The sequence below is a fragment of the Bidens hawaiensis genome, unplaced genomic scaffold, assembly GCF_021521415.1.
Source record: "Bidens hawaiensis isolate Kalapana, Puna unplaced genomic scaffold, B.hawaiensis_p1.1 tig00032505_1, whole genome shotgun sequence".
NCBI classification, from domain to species: domain Eukaryota; kingdom Viridiplantae; phylum Streptophyta; class Magnoliopsida; order Asterales; family Asteraceae; genus Bidens; species Bidens hawaiensis.
In genome coordinates, this window is record NW_027495555.1 from 38,544 (window position 1) to 58,625 (window position 20,082).

Below are 20,082 nucleotides of genomic sequence, written 5' to 3' on the forward strand. Positions count from 1 at the left end.
GTATATTGTAAGGCTCCGTTACCGGTAGCCCTACATTTGGTGTTGGATTTACTCATAAACGCAGTTCTAAATATTAGAGTTAATCAAAACATTCGCGGAATATTAAAACTTCAACCATAATATAATACATAACCTTCAAATCTTGTCTTATAAAACATTTATAGTCATTTAAAACAAAACATAGTCTTTAAAACATCACAACATTTCTTCGAGATGCCAGTCTCTTCGATTCCATGCCATGTGTCTTCAATCGCGCAAGCTGCCTCAACCTATTTGCCTGCGTGCATACTAAAAGTCAGCTACGCTGAGTGAGTTCTAGTTAATCACATAACTTACATTACATACACATATACGTGCCCGATGGTACGCATTACATACTTAACATGTCCATCAATCTTTCATACACATACATAACTATCCTTACGTTATAAAGAGCATTCGCCCTACATACCTCGGATATTATTAGGGTGCGGTGCCCTTCATCCTCGCATATTATTAGGGCCCGGTACCCTTCATCCTCGGATATTATTAGGGTCCGGTCACCCTCCATCCTCAGATATTATTAGGGTCCGGTACCCTCTATCCTCGGATATTATTAGGGTCCGGTACCCTTTCTTCCATCCCTCCTTCACATACTTTCTATATACATAATCGTAACTTTGGCACATACATACATCATTCATTCTTCATCTTACAACATACATATAACATCAACCATTTCCTGGCAGTACATGCAATTCCGAAGATCGTTCATGTACCGGCAAGAAACAATTCATACATTTCACATAATACATATATGGCATACACTTATCACTTAGGATAAGTGTATTAACTAATCACAACGAGTATGAACACAGCCCCGAAAACATAACAAGGAATGGGGCTAGAAACTCACCTGAAGTCGGTTACGTTCACCGTTAATGTAATTCATTTCTTGAGCTGTGCACGGCTAACCGTATAATATTTACATGTATCAATTAACTATTCTATCTCATATCGTATATCTATCTTTATACAACCCACAACGAACGGTGGTCCGGGGGCAGCGCCCCTAGCAGCGGGGTCTAGGGGCGGCAACCCTAGCAGGGTCCAAGGGGCAGAGCCCCTGGCTGGGGTCGAGCTGCCAGGTCAGCTTGGAAAAATTTTATTTCTATTAACTGTCGTAACACATTTTTCATTATGATTTTAACCCATTATTTAATTCGCTAACTTGAAAGTCCAAGGGTTTCTTTGTAATTAATTCAATCTTTTTCTAAGTCCAGGGACTGTTCTAACATTATATTAAACTTCCAGTTCGTTACTTGGTTCTTAACGAATTGGTTTGTCTTAACGAACTGGTCATTTGTAACGAACTGAACCCTCTAACGAACTGGACCTCCGACGAATCCGTCCATGTAACGAACCAGTCCACATAGCGAATCGGTAACGAATTGGACCTTCTAATTCGTTATCTCCTTTAACGAATGACTATAACAAAATGGGGGTTAATTCGTTATCTTTTCCTTAACGAATCTGGACACGAACTAATGCTAGTTCGTTATCTTTCCTCAGCGAATCAACTTAACGAATTACCCCTAGTTCGTTAACTCTCCGTTAACGAATTAGGGTTAGGTCAGAGAATGTCAGAAACATTCTCTGACGTCATTAAATGTTCAGCCGCCTTTCCGGCGCCGCCGTGCCGGAAAATCGCAGATTCCACCGGAAAAGCGTATTTTCACTGATTTACACCGTTTTTCATCGTTTTTCGTCCCGTTCGATCCAGATCTGAGCTAGGGTGATCCCTAAACTCATCTTTGGTTCGGTTTATACCCGATTCCACCCGGATCTCGTGACTTAAACGGTTTAACGGTGTCGGCTCGTCGTTTCGAGACTATATCTAACGGGTTAAGCTTAAACTATCATTACCTCGGGTCGGTGCTCGGATTCTTTCTTGGTTTCGGCTAGAGAAAAGGGAAGAACTAGAGATAAGGCTTAAGTGTGTGTTTTGGTGGTGTATGGATTATGTGTAAAATGAGGAATTAGATGGTGATTATGGTTTATATATTTATGGATCATGGGCTTAAGCCTATGGTCTTTTCCTTCTTTCTTTCATAACCCAAGTCCATAACCCATGTCTATTTACCCAACACTAGCACAACTCATATTCTATTATCTAAACCGACAACGACCCACTATAAAATAGACAAAATTTATTTTATTATTATATCCAAAAGTAGGATGTTACATATATATAGTCTCTAGCAAGCCTATGTCTAAAGTTAGTGCCAAGTCTTGTAGCCTACCTCCTCATATATGCTTTCGGCGCATCGGTTTCGATTATCCAATATTTCTAAAATTTAAATAACAGCAAGTTAAAAGTATTTATTAATTTATAGGTATTCTATATTTCTTAAAAGTTAAAATATAATTTGTACCTTTACTTCTAACCATAGATTATCAAAATCTTTATCCTCAAATTTGGACATTTGAATATGACATGGAAAGAGATGTTAAACCTTCATCCCATAGAATGACCTGAAACGACCGACTATTTCCGGATCATCACTAGTGGGCTGATTATTTTCATCGAATTGTATAGCTATCTTCTCATCGGGTATCTTCTTAAAACAAGCAGGTCCGCGCTTGGTTCTTGATTTTTTTTTCGGACTCTTACTTTTGGTTGGTTTTTTTGTCATACTACATATGATAATTGAATTAAAGGCAAATACACATATTAAAATCATAATCTGACAAACAACACATGCAATACACTTTAATAATACATGGACCACTGTGACAATCGTCAATTTCAGGTTAACTCCGTTAACTCAACTCCGTCAATTTAAACTTAAGATCACTGAATCTATAACGCACACTTCATTGCATTTAAACTAGGGTTTAAATGACGCTTAACACTTACTACATGTGTAGTCTTTCGGGATTTGCACCGAAACGCAAACGAGTTGACGCAAACGATTGATAGATAAACGAAAAACGTCAAAACAGTAATTATGTGATAATTATGTGTTAGACTTATGTGTTATGTGATAACATGGTTATAAACGTTAACTCAAGACGAAAACAAGTTAGTTAGGCTAGAAAAACAACACTTGGAAGTAGAGGGACTTGAGTGTAACTTGTGTGTCTATAAATATAACCTTAAAAATAAAACCCTAACTATTATTATTATTATTCCCAACCCGATCGGCCCCCCTTCCCTTTGCATCCTTGCTGCCGTCCACTTCCACACACACATACATCAAGAAATCAAGTGTTTAATCCAAGAACTAGGTGCTAGGAAGGTATAATTGATCATCCTTTACATTCTTGTTGATTGATTTTGATGTTTGTTGGGTTATTAACAAACCCTAGGCTGCCGATTTTGTTCATGTATATAGCTAATATGATTGTTATTATTTGGATGATGATTTGATAACTAGATTGAATCTTGTTGTATGGTGATTGTTGTGTCTTTGATTTGAGTTCAAACACAAACCCTAATCTTGTATGTAATGTGAAATTGATGTGCATGGATGGTGTTTATGGGTCTAGAGGGTTATATGGATGCATGATAGTTCATAGATTGTTATTATGTTGAGTTTGGATGCAAACAGTTTCTGGACAGAATGTGTATATGATGTTTAAGTGACTGTAACGAAGTGTAAACGTGAAAATTGGTTGAGATTATTGGTACTGCAGTAAACTAGGTTGAGTCTAGTTTCTATAAAGTATAAATTTGTAATTTTTGGATAAGTAGAAGTTAACTTTTATGATTTTACAAAAACGTTGTGCAAAGCTGAGCTGTTAGACCTGCTGTTAGATTATGTTGTAAATGTTATATCTCATGAACTACGAGACTAATTGGGTTGGTTCCACTTCTGGAAGTTGACTCATTGAGTTAGGAACCAAACCCAAGTGGTCTTGCATTTATTGGATTTTTCGTTTAACGGGAATTGCAAATAACATTCTGTTGTGCATGAATCTGACTGTTATGAGTTTGCTGTAATGATTTGATGATTGTGAGAAAACTATGAGGAATAAAAATGTAATAAAATATGTTCTGGAAACCTAAGACATATGTGCTTCTGTGATGATTTTTGGTAAATTAATTGAGATGCTATGATTGGTGAAATAGTACAATCTTTCTAGTAGGATTTCTGTCTCGGTGAAACTAGCTGCTGAGTTGTGTAAAAATGCATGAAATATGATATTTGTTATATAATTGTTATGTTTTGACCAAAATACCCTTGCGGGGAATAGTTGCTAATTGATTGCCATGATTTGACCAAATTGCCCTTATGGGGAATAATGACTAGTTAATTGTTATTTGTTGACCAAAATGCCCTTACGGGGAATAATTGCTAGTAATGTACGTTATGAATACATGACACGTATATGATTGCTTACACATGTGATGTGTCACAAAAACACTTGTGAAAGTCACACACGATTCACAAACGAAACACGAAACATGTTATGTGCATAGGTATTATGTGCCGGGTCTAGAGACTCGCTAATATTCCGATACTTAGAAAAATCTCTTTGTTGTTTTAGAACGTTAGAGAGAGTTTTTCGGTGACGCGCATCTTGGTGATTTATTTTGGGAAATTCTTCGCAAACAGTGAGTTTCACTTTCCCCTCTTTAAACTGTTTTCAAACGCTTTTCACTTGGGGGAGATAACATACTCCACAACGCATTTAAGATTTTGTTATAAATTATATATCACTTGTAAAGGCTAAGTGGCAAACGAAACATTTGAAGTCCTACACATCGAACCGGTTAATATTTTGAATAGCGAGTCACTATTGAGTAGTACTACTGGGTTTGACAAACCCCACCCAACGCTAAACTCGACTGGAGGTCGAGCGGGTGTAATTTTGGCTAACACGTACCATGGTCTGGAGGACCTGGTGACAAGGCACTTACTAAACGAGTCAGCTTCGGTGTCGAACACTTAGTAATACTTGTTGTATAGACTAGCTACCTATCGATATATAATTTGACATAACACTATCTGGTAACGCAAAACGCCGTAACGTGGTTACGCAAAACGCAAAACGCCGTAACGTGGTTACGCAAAACGCTTAAACGCCGTAACGTGGTTACGCAAAACACTTAACGTAAAACGCTGAACGCAAACGCTAAACGATTTATTTTATATAACTTGTGAACTCACCAACCTTGTGTTGACACTTTTAGTATGTTATTCTCAGGTAGCCGAGGCGGGCACGCGGTTTAGGAACATGCATTGTGTGATAAACTTTTAACTATGCAAACTTGTTTTAACAGTTATCTTTGGTTTTAAGTCGTCCTGCGTGACGCAACTTTTGATTAAAGGTTTTTACGCTTCCGCATTTAATTACTCGTAAACGTTTTCATGGTTTTGAAACTTTATTTTATGGTTTGATTATAACTGATGATTCCGATCCTGCCAGTTCACACCCTCTGACGGTAAAACTCCGTTAGTGGATTTTGAGGGTGTGACAACCACATACAATATTTAAATATAGAACCACACCAACCCAAATATATAAATAGGGCAATATTATTGTTCAACAAGACAATCAAAGAAGGCTTAACAAGACAATATTATTGTTCAACTTTATTTTCAATAGCAATATAGGAACTTACTCTGTGATGTGTGTTGGAGAACGATCAGCTACAGTGACGGAGGACGACGGGTGAAGACTGCAGGTGTGGAGGAAGGATGGTGAGGGCGGAGGACAGCAGGTGAGGGCTGAGTACGGCCGGAGACGGCGGAGGACTGCCGGAGACGGTGGAGGATGGCCGGAAACAGCGGACGGCCGGAGATCGATGGTGGAGGCTGGCTAGGGTTATTGTAACTTCTCTATTTTTGGTGTGGGAAAGTTATTTTAAGTTAATTCTAGTTATTATATTTTGGGTGGGAAAGTTAATATTTTTTGGAGGGAATAGATAAAAACTTTTGGGAGGGAAATAGGTAAAAAAGAATTTATGGTGTAAACGAGCTTGGCTCGTCTAATATTACTGAAGTCAATAAACTTTAAACATAGAATTAATAAACTCACCACGATAAATAAAAGGTTTAAATGAAATAATACAAACAATCAACAATGTCTCATTAACATGCATAATCAAACACGTCAGTTTTTATCTTCATCATTCTTGTTTATTCTGCATAAAAAAATAATAAACTGGCTGTTATACTAAAAAAATAAGAATAAAGTATATTAATAAATTGATTATATCAAACCTTCATCAACGTAAACCCCATTGATGTCTTCACGTAAGTTTGTGTTGTGCACAAAGTTGTCGTAATTAACCGGTTCAGTATCGACCGAAAATGGTGGAAGATCATCAAAGTGGTCGTATTCATCCTCGTTAACGACATTATCAACACCAAGAATGCGTCGTTTACCTTGCAGTACAATGTGGTATCTTGTTTTGCTCGGGTCCTTGACATATAAAACTTGTGACACATGTCTGGCCATAACGAATGGTTCAGATTTATAGCCGTGAGTTGAAAGGTCGACAAGTGTAAAACCATATTTGTCAACTTGAACGCCTGTGCGGTTATTCACCCACTTACATTTGAACAAAGGAATTTTGAAATCATGATAGCCCAATTCCCATATTCCTTCTATAACACCGTAATAAGAATCTTTGGCGATTTTTATCAATGTATCACGACGTTGTCTGTTGAACTAGGTTGTTGATGCTATTATTGTAACTCCACTATTCTGCACCGCACTTTTGTTATCTTGATCACGGGTGTAAAATGTATAACCGTTAATGTCGTACCCTTGATAAGTATCAACTATAAAATCTGGACCTTGCCCTAACCTTTTTACGGTTTCATCAACATCAATTTCTTTTACCTTCCTTTTCATCCACTTCGATAACTCTTTGTTTTGAGTTTTTATGTACCATATATCATCCTTACCCGGGTGTGTCAACCGTAGCATTTGCATGTGTTCATTAACATATGGAGCAAGACATGTTATGTGTTTCAGGACCACTAAATGCGCATCATGTAAAAGTTCGTGACCTGGCGAGAATGTTTTGAAACCAGCCCCACCATGACCATCAAGTCGTCCTGAGTAACGAGTTTTAGGAATACCAACACTGTCAAGACCCTCCACATAGCCTGTAAAAAAACAATCTATTATATTGTAATTTAACACTTATAAATGTAATATAGTATTGATAGAATTACCTTGGCAGAACTCAATCACCTCTTCAGAAGTATACCCTTCAATAATGCTGCCCTCTGGTCGATGACGATTTCTTACATAACCTTTTAAGACACTCATATATCTTTTAAAAGGGTACATGTATCGTAGGAACACAGGACCACAAGCCTTAATCTCTTGTACGATATGAGATATTAAGTGAACCATTATATCAAAAAATGATGGTGAAAAATACATCTCTAGTTCACAAAGGGTAACATAAACGTCTTTTTGCCATTTATCCAGTTGTTCTACATCAATAACCTTTGAGTGAATGTTGTTAAAAAACAAACAGAGCTTTGTGATTGTGTGTCGGACGTTTTCTGGTAACACTCCATAAATTGCGATAGGAATCATATGTGTCATCAAAACATGGCAATCATGAGACTTCATTCCAATCAATTTACGGTCTTTCAATGACACTAATTTTTTAATGTTTGAAGAATAGGTTGATGGAACCTTAATATCATGTAAACATTGACAAAACTGTCTTTTTTCTTCTTTTTTTGTATTATAACAAGCACGTGGTAGATAAATACGGTCGCCTCTTTTTTCCGGGTGAAGCTCTTTACGTATATTTAGAAGTGCCATGTCTTTTCGAACCTCAATCCCATCTTTCGTTTTACCCTTAATATTTAATAATAAACCCATCAAGTTGTCGTAAATGTTTTTTTCTATATGCATAACATCTAGACAGTGTCCAACCTTTAAATCCTTTAAATCTCTCCAATAAGGTAAATTCCAAAAGATTGACCTTTTTTTTTCAGATGGCTCTTTTCTCAACACGAGATCTTTTTCCCAGCACGGTATTTAAATTTTTAACTCGTGAAAATGCATTAGATCGTGTCTTCATCGTTCCGGTCTCGATATTTCCATCAAACTCAACCATTTTATTACTAAAAATGTGACCCTTCGGAAGGAATCTTCGATGCCCCATGTATACATGTTTTCCGCAATTTTTTAACCTTGTTGCACTTGTTTCATTTTCACAAACCTGACAAGCTTTCTTACCCTTCGTAGTGTATCCTGACAAGTTACCATATGCTGGAAAATCATTTATAGTACAGAAAATCATGGCATGCAATTGAAAATGTTCTTTCCCATACGCATCATATATGTTTACATCTGAATCCCAAAGGGTTTTTAAGTCATCAATCAACGGAGACAAGTACACGTCAATATTATTACCCGGCTGCCTCGGACCCTGAATCAACAATGACATCATAATGTATTTTCTTTTCATGCATAACCACGGTGGAAGATTGTAGATGCATAAAAAAACCGGCCATGTACTATAAATACTACTCATACCCCCGAAAGGATTGAACCCGTCTGAACTAAGACCAAACCATATGTTTCTTGTCTCCTTCCCGAATTCAGGATACTTGTTATCAATTGTTCGCCATTGAGGTGAATCCGCAACATGTCTTAGTTTTCCGTCAATTATACGTTCATCCGAATGCCAACGCAATAATTTTGCTTCTTTTTCGTTTGAAAATAACCTTTTCAGTCTTGGTATTATAAGGAGATACCACAACATTTTAGCAGGCGGTCGTTTTTTTGCCACCTCATCATCATCAACTTCATCAGAATCTTTTTTCTGTTTATACCTCGATGCACCGCACACAACACATTTATGTTCATTTTCATATCGCTTTCTATACAAAATACAATTATTTGGACACACGTGTATTCTTTCAACTTCCAATCCCATCGGACACATAAGTTTTTTTGCTCGGTATGTCGAAATTGGTAATTCATTGACTTCCGAAAGCATGCGATCATGCAAAAACACTAATAGTTCCGTGAAACTTTTATCGCTCCATCCGTTTTTCGACTTTAAGTTACTCAAATTCAACACCGCATCAAGTTTATTAATTCTAGAACCTGTATATAACACTTTTTCTTCATCTTCAAATAGGTGTTGTAAATTTTCTATTTCAGCATCGCCCGTATTAGTCTCCATATCATGTAACATCTCATTTAAATTGTCACTAGGGCCATTCAAGTGGCCATCATTCTCATCAAGGTTTGATGAGTCGTTGTTGTATGTACTATTAAGGTTTGATGCGTCGTTGTTGTATGTACCCTCGTTAGCGGTCGACGAAGTGCTAAAATCAGCTAATGATTCTCCATGTCTTGACAAACAGTCGTATCTAGGCATAAAGTCATTTTCGAACAAATGTGCCTCTATTTCAGTGACATCCTCAAAATATTGAAATGCCTGACATACGGAACAAGGACAACAAATTGATCGTTTTCTTTTTTTTACGCGATTTGCTTCAGCGGCACTAAGAAAACTTTGAACACCCGCTGCATAAATTTCGGATGTATGCGAAGCTTTGTACATCCAATCACGATTCATCTGGAAATAAAATATTCAAACAAGTGATGTAAATGTATTTCTCAACTATTAATTAATATATAGTAAACGAGCCGAGTCCGAGACGGGCTTTTTGAAATGGAGATCGAAACGAGCCGAGTTCAAGCTCGAGCGTCAAACTCGGGCATATATATATAATGCATACAAATAATCATAAATATATATATATATATATATATATATATATAGTTATATAGAGAACAAAATATATACAATCACATACATGGGGTATGATCAAATATAAAAGCTTTTTTTATAACAATAGGAACCAGTAAGTTTATGACACATGACCCTAATAAATTATTTGGAAAAAAGTAATTTCGTATTTTAGTTTTGAAAAGACCTAATATCATGTAGTAAGATTAACTTTTCTCTAGATGCCAATTACGTATTTCCATATCTGTTCTTTCTTTTAAATTTATTTTTCAAAAATTAAATTCCAAGTTACACTAGATCTCATAATTACAATAATTACATAGAACTCATATAAAATTATAAATATAAATGACCATACATCATATAATTTCAACTATAGCACTTTCGGTTATAGTAACAACACTTACAATAAACACTCAAATTCCTATGAACCAACACACACAATAATTTCATACCAACACACATTGTATTGATCACGTATAAGAAAAAAAAAGAATAAATTAAATTCCAACACAATACAATTTCATACCAACACCCATTGTATTAAATCTAATTGCAAGCTATTATACATTATTTTATCCGTTCTCCCTTTTAAGATAACCATTGATAAAAATGAAAGAAAATGCTAATATATTAAAATGATAAAATTTCAACTTGATTTTAAATTAAAGTAGCAAACCGTAAATTAATTGTGGTGCGCTATTGTTGGGGATTATATGGGGGTTTCTTTATTAATTGAAAGTATGTATAGGTATACAAATATATACAAATTGTATATGGTGTAAGCTTGAGCTTGAGCCTTAACATAAGCTCATTTAATATATAAGACCGGGGCTTGAGCTTCACTTGTCGAGCTCGAGCCGGCTCGTGAGTCAAAATTAACAAGCCTATAATTTTTATAATATATGTATTGACCAACTGTTAATCAATATATAGTAAACGAGGTGAGCCCAGGGAGAGCTCGAGCTTTTAAAATAAAGATCTAAACGAGTCGAGCTCGAGCCTAGTCGAACTCGGGCTTGGCTCGTTTGCACCTCTACAAACACATATGTATATATATTATATACACACGAATAGGCATAAATATGTATATACACATATAGATAACAAAATATATGCACATACTTATAAACAAATCAACAATAAATGCAACAAAATTAAAATTTTCAATACCTTAATTAATTTGCTTGGTATTTGAATGATATATCTTGATCACTAGACAAATCAAACTTTATATCTGTATAGATCAAAAAATATATGACAATACATAAATGTATAAGTTAAAACTAAATTAACATGCCTTCAAGTTGAGTTACGTACATGATGTACGTGCAGGTTGGCTTTCAAGAAATAAAAAATAGAGAAGTTATTATATCATATATATATATATATATATATATATATATATATATATATATAAAAATATATAAGAGATAATAATTTGAAAGTTGCATAAGTTAATTGGAAGAAAAAAGAGATAACTAAGAATATTTAAGAGATAATATATAGTTTGAAATTAGTTGAACATTTGAATTATATTTGTTGGTGTTAATTGAACCGCGTCTCTTTTGTTATCGGCTATCAAAAGATGCGGGTGTTACTTGACCGCATCTTTTGTCTTTGTGAACCGCACTTTTTATACTAATTTAGCTTAATAACCGTTTTTATGTCAAAAGGTGCGGTTGAATAGTTGAACCGCACCTTTTGTGTTTTGCCTATCACATCTTTTGCTCATTTTTGTAGTGGTGCATTTTTCAACTTTTTTTACAAAATTGCTACAAAAACATGTGGTTGTAAACTTCCTACAAAAACTATTCATAATGTTTATTAGATAATATTGTAGCAAAGTTTGAGCTTATTTTTTGTTAGAAATCTGTTGAAACTATTTGTCGTATGCAATTTGTAGGAAATTTTTATGAGAAAATGACTTGTTTTCTAGTAGTGTTTATGACATTTTTTTAAATAATTAAATCTATGGGGTACTAAAGCTATCAAGCCTAAAAGAATTCCATTCACCAAATACCAAGTAGTAATGGGCTAGTGTTGGGTAACGTAACGTTTCCCTTTAATTGGTCTGGTAGTGATTCATACCAAATACGTCGAAACTGTCTCCAACGAAAGAATGATCTTTAGGACGAGGTCCTCATTTTATCGAGACCAAATTATTCAGGTCTAAGAAATGAGTTAAAGAGTGTACAATGAAAATTAAGCGAAGCATTAAGCTAATTTTTTTTCTCATGTATAAGCTACAGATGTTACTGTAACACTCCGTTAACATAAAGTAATAAACGATGTCATAGTTGTTAAATGAATAAAAATGGATTTTAATGGACAGTGACGGAACCAGAACTTTTTAATTGGATGGTCGTAATAGAAATGCTTTTATTTTATTTTCGTTAATGTACACTAATCACCTTTTTTACTGTAGCAACCCATAGTTGTAAATGCGGGGTCCCATAGCTTGAACCGTTGTAAAACGGCTTTATTTTTATAGCTTGCAAAAACATTTTTCTCAACATAACTCAATTTCCTCTCAAATTCTTTTTATCATTGATTTTCATTATAATTTAACGGATTTGAAGTATTCTTGGACCTGTTTTGGGTTCCTTACCAAAATACTTGTTTACGAGTGCATTTCTATGCAAAAATAATAGAAAATTTTGAGAAATTAAAACATATATGATATAATTGTATTCTAATTGGATGTTGTAATAGCAATTGTAAAACCATCAATTCAATTACTATACTGTTCGACAAACAATAAAACATTAAATACTTATTAATCAAAAAATATTTAACTTTTACTAACCTAGAAAATGACAAAGGTAATTAATAAACTTACTTCACTGAGAAATACTTTTCTTTAGGGGTAGAAGAGATGTGACAGCCAACTTTTCTTGAAAATATAAGATACACTTAATAAAAATTTAGGTTTTTAATTTGTATATTAGAGCATTCTCATCCAACCCCTTATATTATGTGAGGAGTATTTTTATAATTTAGAGAGTGATTCAGGGTGTTGTGAGTGAAAAGTTTTTATATTTTAGAAAAAGTAGTGATTTTTCTGTATATTTGAAAAGTTACTGTTCATCCCTTATAATTTTTTAATATATTTTGAAAGTGGTTATGAGTGAATGAAAGAGAAAAGGAAATGATAAAATGTATAAAAAGTATTATTTAATTAAAATGGAGAGAGAAAATACGGTAAGTTTTAGTGTAATTTTTGGTTTAGAGATAAGGGATAGGATGAGAATGCTCTTAGGCCAAACTCGGTTTTCTTAAAAGGCCCACTATTTAACCCAATAATAAATATTACTATACAGTGGTTGCTTTGTCTTCTTTCTTTATCTCTGTTAATTCCCAAATCGTTAACTCGCCGAACTTCAGCTCTGGACTGTTACTCGCCGCCGTCGGAAAATATTTCTTCAAACTTTTTTTTCTTTAAACTTTAGGGTATGTTTGGTTGAAAGGAATGGAATGAAGGGGAATGGAATGGGAGAAAGAATGGAATGGACAAATGAATGAAATGGATCATTACCATTACTTTGTCTTGTTTGGTTAACATATGAGAATGAAATAAACAATTAATTTATATAGTTTGTTATCCGAAAAAATTTTTAGGAATGAAATAGAAATAATAAAAATATTTCTATCCCAAAAAATATATATTAAAAAAAAACTAAAATGGTGACGGTGGTGGTAGCTTTGGAGATGAAAATGGTGGTGGCGGTGGCGACGGTGGTGGTGGTGGCGGTCAGGCCGCGGGGGTGGTGGTTGTGGTTGTGGTGGTCAAGCGATGGTAGCATTAGTAGTGATGGCGGTGGTAGGGTGGTGTTGATAGTGGTGGTGGCCAGGCAGTGATAGTGGTGGTGGCGGTTATGGTCGGGTGGCGACGGTGACAATGGTTCCGTGGTTATGGCGACGATGGTGGTGGTGGTAGCTTTGGTGGTAAGGTGGTGGTGGTGGAGGTGGTGATGGCGACGGTGGCGGTCAGGTGGTGGTGGCGGAGACAGTGGTGGCGACGGAGGTGGTGGTAGTGACGGTGGCGGTGGTGGTCAGATGATGGTGGTGGCTATGGTAGTGGTGGTGGTGGTGGCGATGGTTGTTAGATGATGGTGTTGTTAAGAAAGTAGGTTGAAGATGGAATGGAATGAAAAAAAAGAAGGGGGTGGGAATGAATGGTTTTGATGGAATGTGATTCCATGTGTAATGGATGATTCCATTCCATTGTGCAACCAAACACCTCTTATTTCATTCCCACGTAATGAATCATTCCATTCCGCCTGTCATTACTGCATAACAAACGCTACCTTAATGATTTTTGAAGCACAATCAAGAGGGTCAACTATATAACTTTTTCTGGCTTAGTACTCCGGTAACCTTAGAATTTGGCCGGCCGGAGGGTCAGCCGACCCTTCTAACCCTCCTGTAGTTCCGCCCCTGTTAATGGAGGTGAAGATAAAGGACAAGACAACTCATAATCATCGTTGAAAGTTGAAGGGCCAAAAACACCATTATTGCAAAGTAAATTTTAGAAATTTAACAAAGATGTTTATGATTTATTTGTATATCAAAATGTATACAGTATGTTAGACTATGAGCAGTGGGCGATAAGTTGGTTGGTTTTTGGGCGACAAGGAGCTACAACAACCCCCCCCCCCCCTCTCCGGCGATAAGCGGGGGGGGGGGGGGGATTTAGATTTGTTGTCCGGATGTGTTATGAAAATAATAATAAAAAATTAAAAAGATGGCAACGAAGGTCTACAACACCACTACACCCCTAAAATTAAAATCGTCCATCTAATGATGTGGCACCACATATCAAAAATCTCTTTATTTTGTAACCCTTCACCACACATAGTCTTATGGATGTGCATGATGAGAATTAAATAGCTAAAAAAAGTCGTAAGAAGTTGAGGGGCCAGGACTAGCCAAATTACTAAGACTTAGTGCATGTCCAACACTACCATTTTATGAAACTTGACCCCACAAGCCACCAGACAACCATACAGGTCGTTTGACAATTGTTCACCTATAACACAATTTAGCAGCATGAGGTTTAGCCCATATGGGCTGTGACACGGGTCGTATGATTGGCATACCGAGTATCATACCTACATGTACATGTCGTATAATCGCATAAACAAACTCAAAGTTTTTGTCACTTGTCCTCTTCTAACTAATTGACAATTTCTACAAAAGCAAGGGCAAAATTTCAAATTTAAGACACTAATGTGCACTCTCTACAGAGAGAATCAAGATAGAGAAAGCGCGAGGAAAACCTCCTTGATTGATCATATTGTTTTAACATTCGTTCGAGTGTTGGAACGACGTTCAAGTTATACTTGGTGTGTCGGGAGTATAATGGGCACATTCGATCGTTAATATGAGAAACATCCAACAATTCAACAAATACTCTCGTATACTAGATTTTGAGAGAGAGAGAGAGCGCAGTTGGTGGAGGCCCACAAAAGACTATAGGAAAGGTAATCAAGAAGACCAGCGTCGAAAAGTATAACTTTTAAACCTAAGCCCAATATGTTATGTGTTGTAACATCCTAAGCGAATCCCACATCGGCCGTGGATAAGAGAGATTATTGGGTCATAAGTAAATGTCTCGCCTATAAATCACCAACGCGTTTTGGACTTAATGGTAGTGGACGAGAGGAGAGCTCCACAGTTAAGCGTGCTCAGGTGTGGGCTTATTGGTAGTGGACGAGATGAGCTCCACAGTTAAGCGTGCTCAGGTGGAACTAGTAGCAGGATGTGTGACCTCATGGGTCTCCACCTGGGCAACCAAAAACAAATCCATGAGCTCTTCGTAGACAAAACGAACAATATTGGTGGTACGAGGGGCCGGATGTTACGTAGTGTCCCATTATTAGCCTAACTAGTTTTAAAGCCCGTGTAATACATGTGATGATTTAAATAATTAATTTACAAATAAAGAAATGCATAATGCATATAAAAATGTATTACATCTATGATTGTATCATTATACATAAATTGATTTTATTTATATCACAAAATGATTTTTTTCAAAAAAAAACACGAACTTAATAAAAAAAATGCACGTGCAAAAACATACACAGAAACACTCCATCAATTGAAAATTTATTCTCATTATCATATAAGAATAATTGAAAGAAATTTGGTTATAAACCAATTTCAAAGAATAATTCTTATATAATAATAGTTTTGAGTTACACCATGAATTTTTTTTTAATAAGTTTGAGGGTCTTCTCAACTTTGTCAATTGAAAAAAAATATAACATGTTAACCCGTTCAATTTTGTGAATGTTTTGCTTCACTTAGACATAATTTTGTACGACATGCTTCACATACAACATTTTGGTCACTATTCAAGAAAAAGTCAATGTTGATACAAATGTTTATATTTTGATAAAAGTTAAGAGCATTGAAAGGCCTAGAGGTGGCATGTCGGAAGTATTTGTTATTTGTTCTTAAATTTTAATAGTTATGAGAAAAATACTCAATATGCAAAATCCCGAATCTTTTGACTATTCCAAAAATGTTCTTAAAAATAAAGTCGAATCACATTTAAAAGTCTAACTTTCATGTTTTTACATTTTTAAGTCAAAACTTTGAACCCGTAGCAAGTTTGACGATAAATATATTTGCATTCTTAAATTTTTAAAAATATTCAGATTACCCATTTTTTACTCGTAACAAATTTAAGTCAAATGTAGTTAATTTGTACCAAACGATATATTTATCAACTTTTAACCTGTTACAATCAAATTTAAGTTCCACAAAAACCCGAAGCAATCATTGATAATAAAAAAACCCAAGAAACTAAATATGATAAACTTTATTATATTTGAAAGTGACAGGTATATACTATCATTACAATTAACACATATATGTATAGTATACTAAATTAACCGAAAAGATGAATAGATAGATTTAAATCATATGTTTATAATTTATAAATTTATATGATAATGTACAAAAAAAAACAATAGATAAATAAATTTATTTTTAAAAAATGGATCAACTTTTAAGCATATATATAATATTAAATGATCAAAAAAATTACTTCGTAAATTGAAAGCATATTAGTGTTTTTTTTTCATTCACAATCAACAATATACATAGTATAATATGTTAATGATAATATTTAAAATTATACTATTTTCAGTATTTAACAAACACAGTTTTTTGTTGATTTTTGGATTTCACCAAATATGTTGTGAAATATATTTTAATAATGTATTGTAGTATAATATGTAAATATTTATTTTTATAAAAATGTATAGTTATAAAATAAATAAACATTAAAGAAAAATGAATAATTTAATCATGTTTTAAATATAATATAAATGAAATGTAAAAGGAAAGTGAATAATTATTAATCTATGACATATATTAGTTATTAGTTTTAGTTTTTGAGGGAAAAACATTGTGAGGATTAACCACAAACTGACACGTGTCCCAGTTATTTTATTTTATTAGAATAGGTAGATATCTAGCTTATGAATACCCTTAATTGTGGAGTTACACTCTCATCAAAAAAACAATAAGCCCCGAAATCGTGTTGGTGATATTCGAGGCTGGTCGTTTCTTATGTCTATCATCTCTCCCTTGGACAAAAATATAATAGAATGGTGTATGATTTGTCTAAGGTGTTACAAACACCCCTCTCTCTTGATACTCAACATTCTCGATGACATTTTCCGCCACAATATAAACTAAACAAAACATAAAAATAGTGTCGCTGATGCCGTTGGTATAATTCTATCCCCAGTACCAACAATATTGTTCATGTTTTACCAGTACATCACCACTAGCTCAATGACAATTATATCATTTAACCAATAAACTCTACTAGGCTCGTAGTAAAATTTTTTAAGTTTTCTATTATTTTTTATTTTACTTTATTATTATGAATTGTTAAATTCTGGGTGTTACACTATACAACTTTCTTGATCTTCATAATGATCCTACAAAGTGTCTTGAATTGATTATGTTGTAATTAGTTTGAAATTTGATGGGTCATCAAATTGATATATGCTTATACCATATTCATGTACATAGATTTTATCCATTTACTTTCTCTTTATTGGCAATTTGGTCAATGTGATTCATGTCACCGCAAGCAAATAAATTGAGGTATAGTTTGCGCATAAGCATATGTTTACTTTCATTTTGTTGCACTCATCTTCTTCAAGAATCATCCAAATTGACTAATCCAACACTCTTGGTTTAATTTGGTGCAGATTGTCTTCTTAGTTAATTAGGACGCTCTCTTTTGGTCGCTGTATCGAATGATGAACATGTATCAATACTGCAATGAACTGAACGATACGGACAAGATTCCTGTGAATTTTACTAGTTACAATTTAAGTTCTTCCAAACTTTTAAAATTCTAAATGGTATTGGTTGTAACATAATTTCAACTTTTTTATACGAATCATATAGTATACCTAACCATGTACGCCACCAAACACAAGTGAATTCGGTTAACAAACTCTCCAAACGAGCTCTTATTTGTATTTTGTATAGAGGTGCTACGTTGCTGATGGTGGTATAGTGATGTATCATAATTAAGTTTGGTCTTTATTATGCTTAATTCACTTGAATAATCAAAGTTGTTGTCGATTGAAAAATTAACAACATATATTCATCACATTAACTAACAAACATCCAAGATTAGTTAACCTAGTTTCGCAAGAACATCATTAAGACTAGATACAGCTGCAGCATAACTCTTCTCCGCATCAGCCGGGCTTTTGATCTTTGCCGCGTGGTCCAGCTAATTCCAACAAAACAATGAAAAATGTCACTAGACTATACAACTTACAGAAATGTGTTTCTTTATATTTTTGATTATTGGATTAAGGAGGGTTAAAACTTACATCAGCAACATCTTGGAAAAGCTTTGCGGTGAGATCTTTGAGTTGTTTCTTCTCGTCCTTCGGCTTAGCGGCAATGATGGTATTGAGGTCGAAACGAAGGTATTCTGACTTCAAACGAAGATCGTTCTGGACATAAGGCCATGCCTTTTTGTCAATAAACTCTTTAACATTCACGATCTCTTTTGCTGATTCTTTTGCACGAGCTGCAGCCTCGGTGGGCGACAATGGCTGGAGGAAGAACCGGTTCTTTAACGGCAAGTCAAGGTCCCTTGCCTCATCCGAGTTTAAGGTTCCAGCTGTCAATAAACGTGTTTTCATTATAAGATCACTATCGTGAAACTTGTTTATTACATGGGATTTCCAATTAAAAGTTACATATAACAATAAAACAATGAAAAGTTAAGACTAGAATACTAATTTAGACAATTTATTATTCCATGGATTTCATATATAGTAATGGTCAATTTAAGTTAGGAAATATGTTATTTAAATAACAAATAAATAAAGTGTTCTCAAACTTATATAAACCATGTAATTACTATTAACAATGTATAGATATATATAAAATCAAAGAGAAAATGAAATTCAAACTGTTGAAATTGGAGTTCTATTTTTACTTTTTTATTTTATTTTTTTAAATTTCAACTCGTTTTATTTGAAAAAAAAGTAGTGTCTATATCGATATAGAAATAGAAGACAAACAAGCAACAAGTTGTGTCGTCTGTTGGAAACTTACGAAGTCCACCAGAGGGTGGTGGTGGTGGGCCGAGCTTGATGGGTTTAGCATCGGCAAGCACGGCCTGAACGAAGGAACCGGAGGCAACTCCAGTGGCAATGAGGCCCAACATAGCTCTACGGCTAGTTTCGGTTTCACCCTGTCCCTGTTGGGCTCTTACAACTAGCCCGGTTCGTGCAACACCAACACGGTTGTTCCCGGTTGTGGTTACACGGGTCGAGCCATTGAGCTGGAGACTACCTTCAAAGACAGATACAGAGGAACCACGTAGTCCGGCCATTGATGCAACAGTTTGAGCCATTTGTTGTGTCTAGTTACTTGTGTTTTTGCTACTCTTTGTTTGATAATTTTAAATGAAATGAAGAAAAGAATATGTGATTGTTTATTTGTTAACGCCTTATCTTTGAAACGCATTATTTTGGATATCTTGGATATGCTTTTGGCCAATGAAAGTTTGAATTTTTGGCAACATGGATGAGGTCTTATATGATTCCATTTGGATTTTGACACGTGGATTTCAAATGAAATAGTGTGTGCTGACAACACATGCAGTTAATAATAGTATAGTACTTTTAAAGCATTCACAACCGATCCCTATCTATAAATATAAAATTGTCCTAAAAATTAGGGTGATGTTAGAGACACCACCCAAAAATAAAAACACCCACCCACTATGCGGCTTATCGCCTGATCCGCCGAGGATCACCCTCTTTTGTTCTATTATGTCAACTGCTTTT

General features: G+C 34.9%; 2 protein-coding genes across 2 annotated transcripts; both read right to left on the minus strand.

The window, feature by feature from the left end:
- Positions 1-6,663: 6,663 nt before the first annotated feature.
- LOC143583752 (uncharacterized) lies at positions 6,664-12,237 on the minus strand. The gene is made up of 5 exons (XM_077065978.1): positions 12,145-12,237; positions 9,464-9,556; positions 8,186-9,415; positions 7,176-7,455; positions 6,664-7,106 (listed from the first exon to the last, which is right to left on the minus strand). The coding sequence occupies exons 1-5, from the start codon at positions 12,235-12,237 to the stop codon at positions 6,664-6,666; spliced, it is 2,139 nt and encodes a 712-aa protein (XP_076922093.1).
- A 6,151-nt stretch (positions 12,238-18,388) lies between these two features.
- LOC143583762 (oxygen-evolving enhancer protein 3-2, chloroplastic-like) lies at positions 18,389-19,715 on the minus strand. Its single transcript, XM_077065983.1, has 3 exons — positions 19,346-19,715; positions 18,610-18,905; positions 18,389-18,506 (listed from the first exon to the last, which is right to left on the minus strand). Exons 1-3 carry the CDS (start codon positions 19,644-19,646, stop codon positions 18,408-18,410), a joined length of 696 nt encoding a protein of 231 aa, XP_076922098.1. The 5' UTR covers positions 19,647-19,715; the 3' UTR covers positions 18,389-18,407.
- Positions 19,716-20,082: the final 367 nt, after the last annotated feature.

Excerpts from the sequence above, each read along its gene's own strand:
- LOC143583762 (XM_077065983.1), bottom strand. The coding sequence starts at position 19,646 with ATGGCTCAAACTGTTGCATCAATGGCCGGACTACGTGGTTCCTCTGTA. Across the intron at positions 18,906-19,345 it reads ACCACCCTCTGGTGGACTTC|CTGGAACCTTAAACTCGGAT; the intron begins GTAAGTTTCCAA and ends GTTTATTGACAG. Across the intron at positions 18,507-18,609 it reads TTTTCCAAGATGTTGCTGAT|CTGGACCACGCGGCAAAGAT; the intron begins GTAAGTTTTAAC and ends TGTTGGAATTAG.
- LOC143583752 (XM_077065978.1), bottom strand. The coding sequence starts at position 12,237 with ATGTTTTTGCAAGCTATAAAAATAAAGCCGTTTTACAACGGTTCAAGC. Across the intron at positions 9,557-12,144 it reads GGGTTGCTACAGTAAAAAAG|ATGAATCGTGATTGGATGTA; the intron begins GTGATTAGTGTA and ends TTTTATTTCCAG. Across the intron at positions 7,107-7,175 it reads GGTGATTGAGTTCTGCCAAG|GCTATGTGGAGGGTCTTGAC; the intron begins GTAATTCTATCA and ends GTTTTTTTACAG.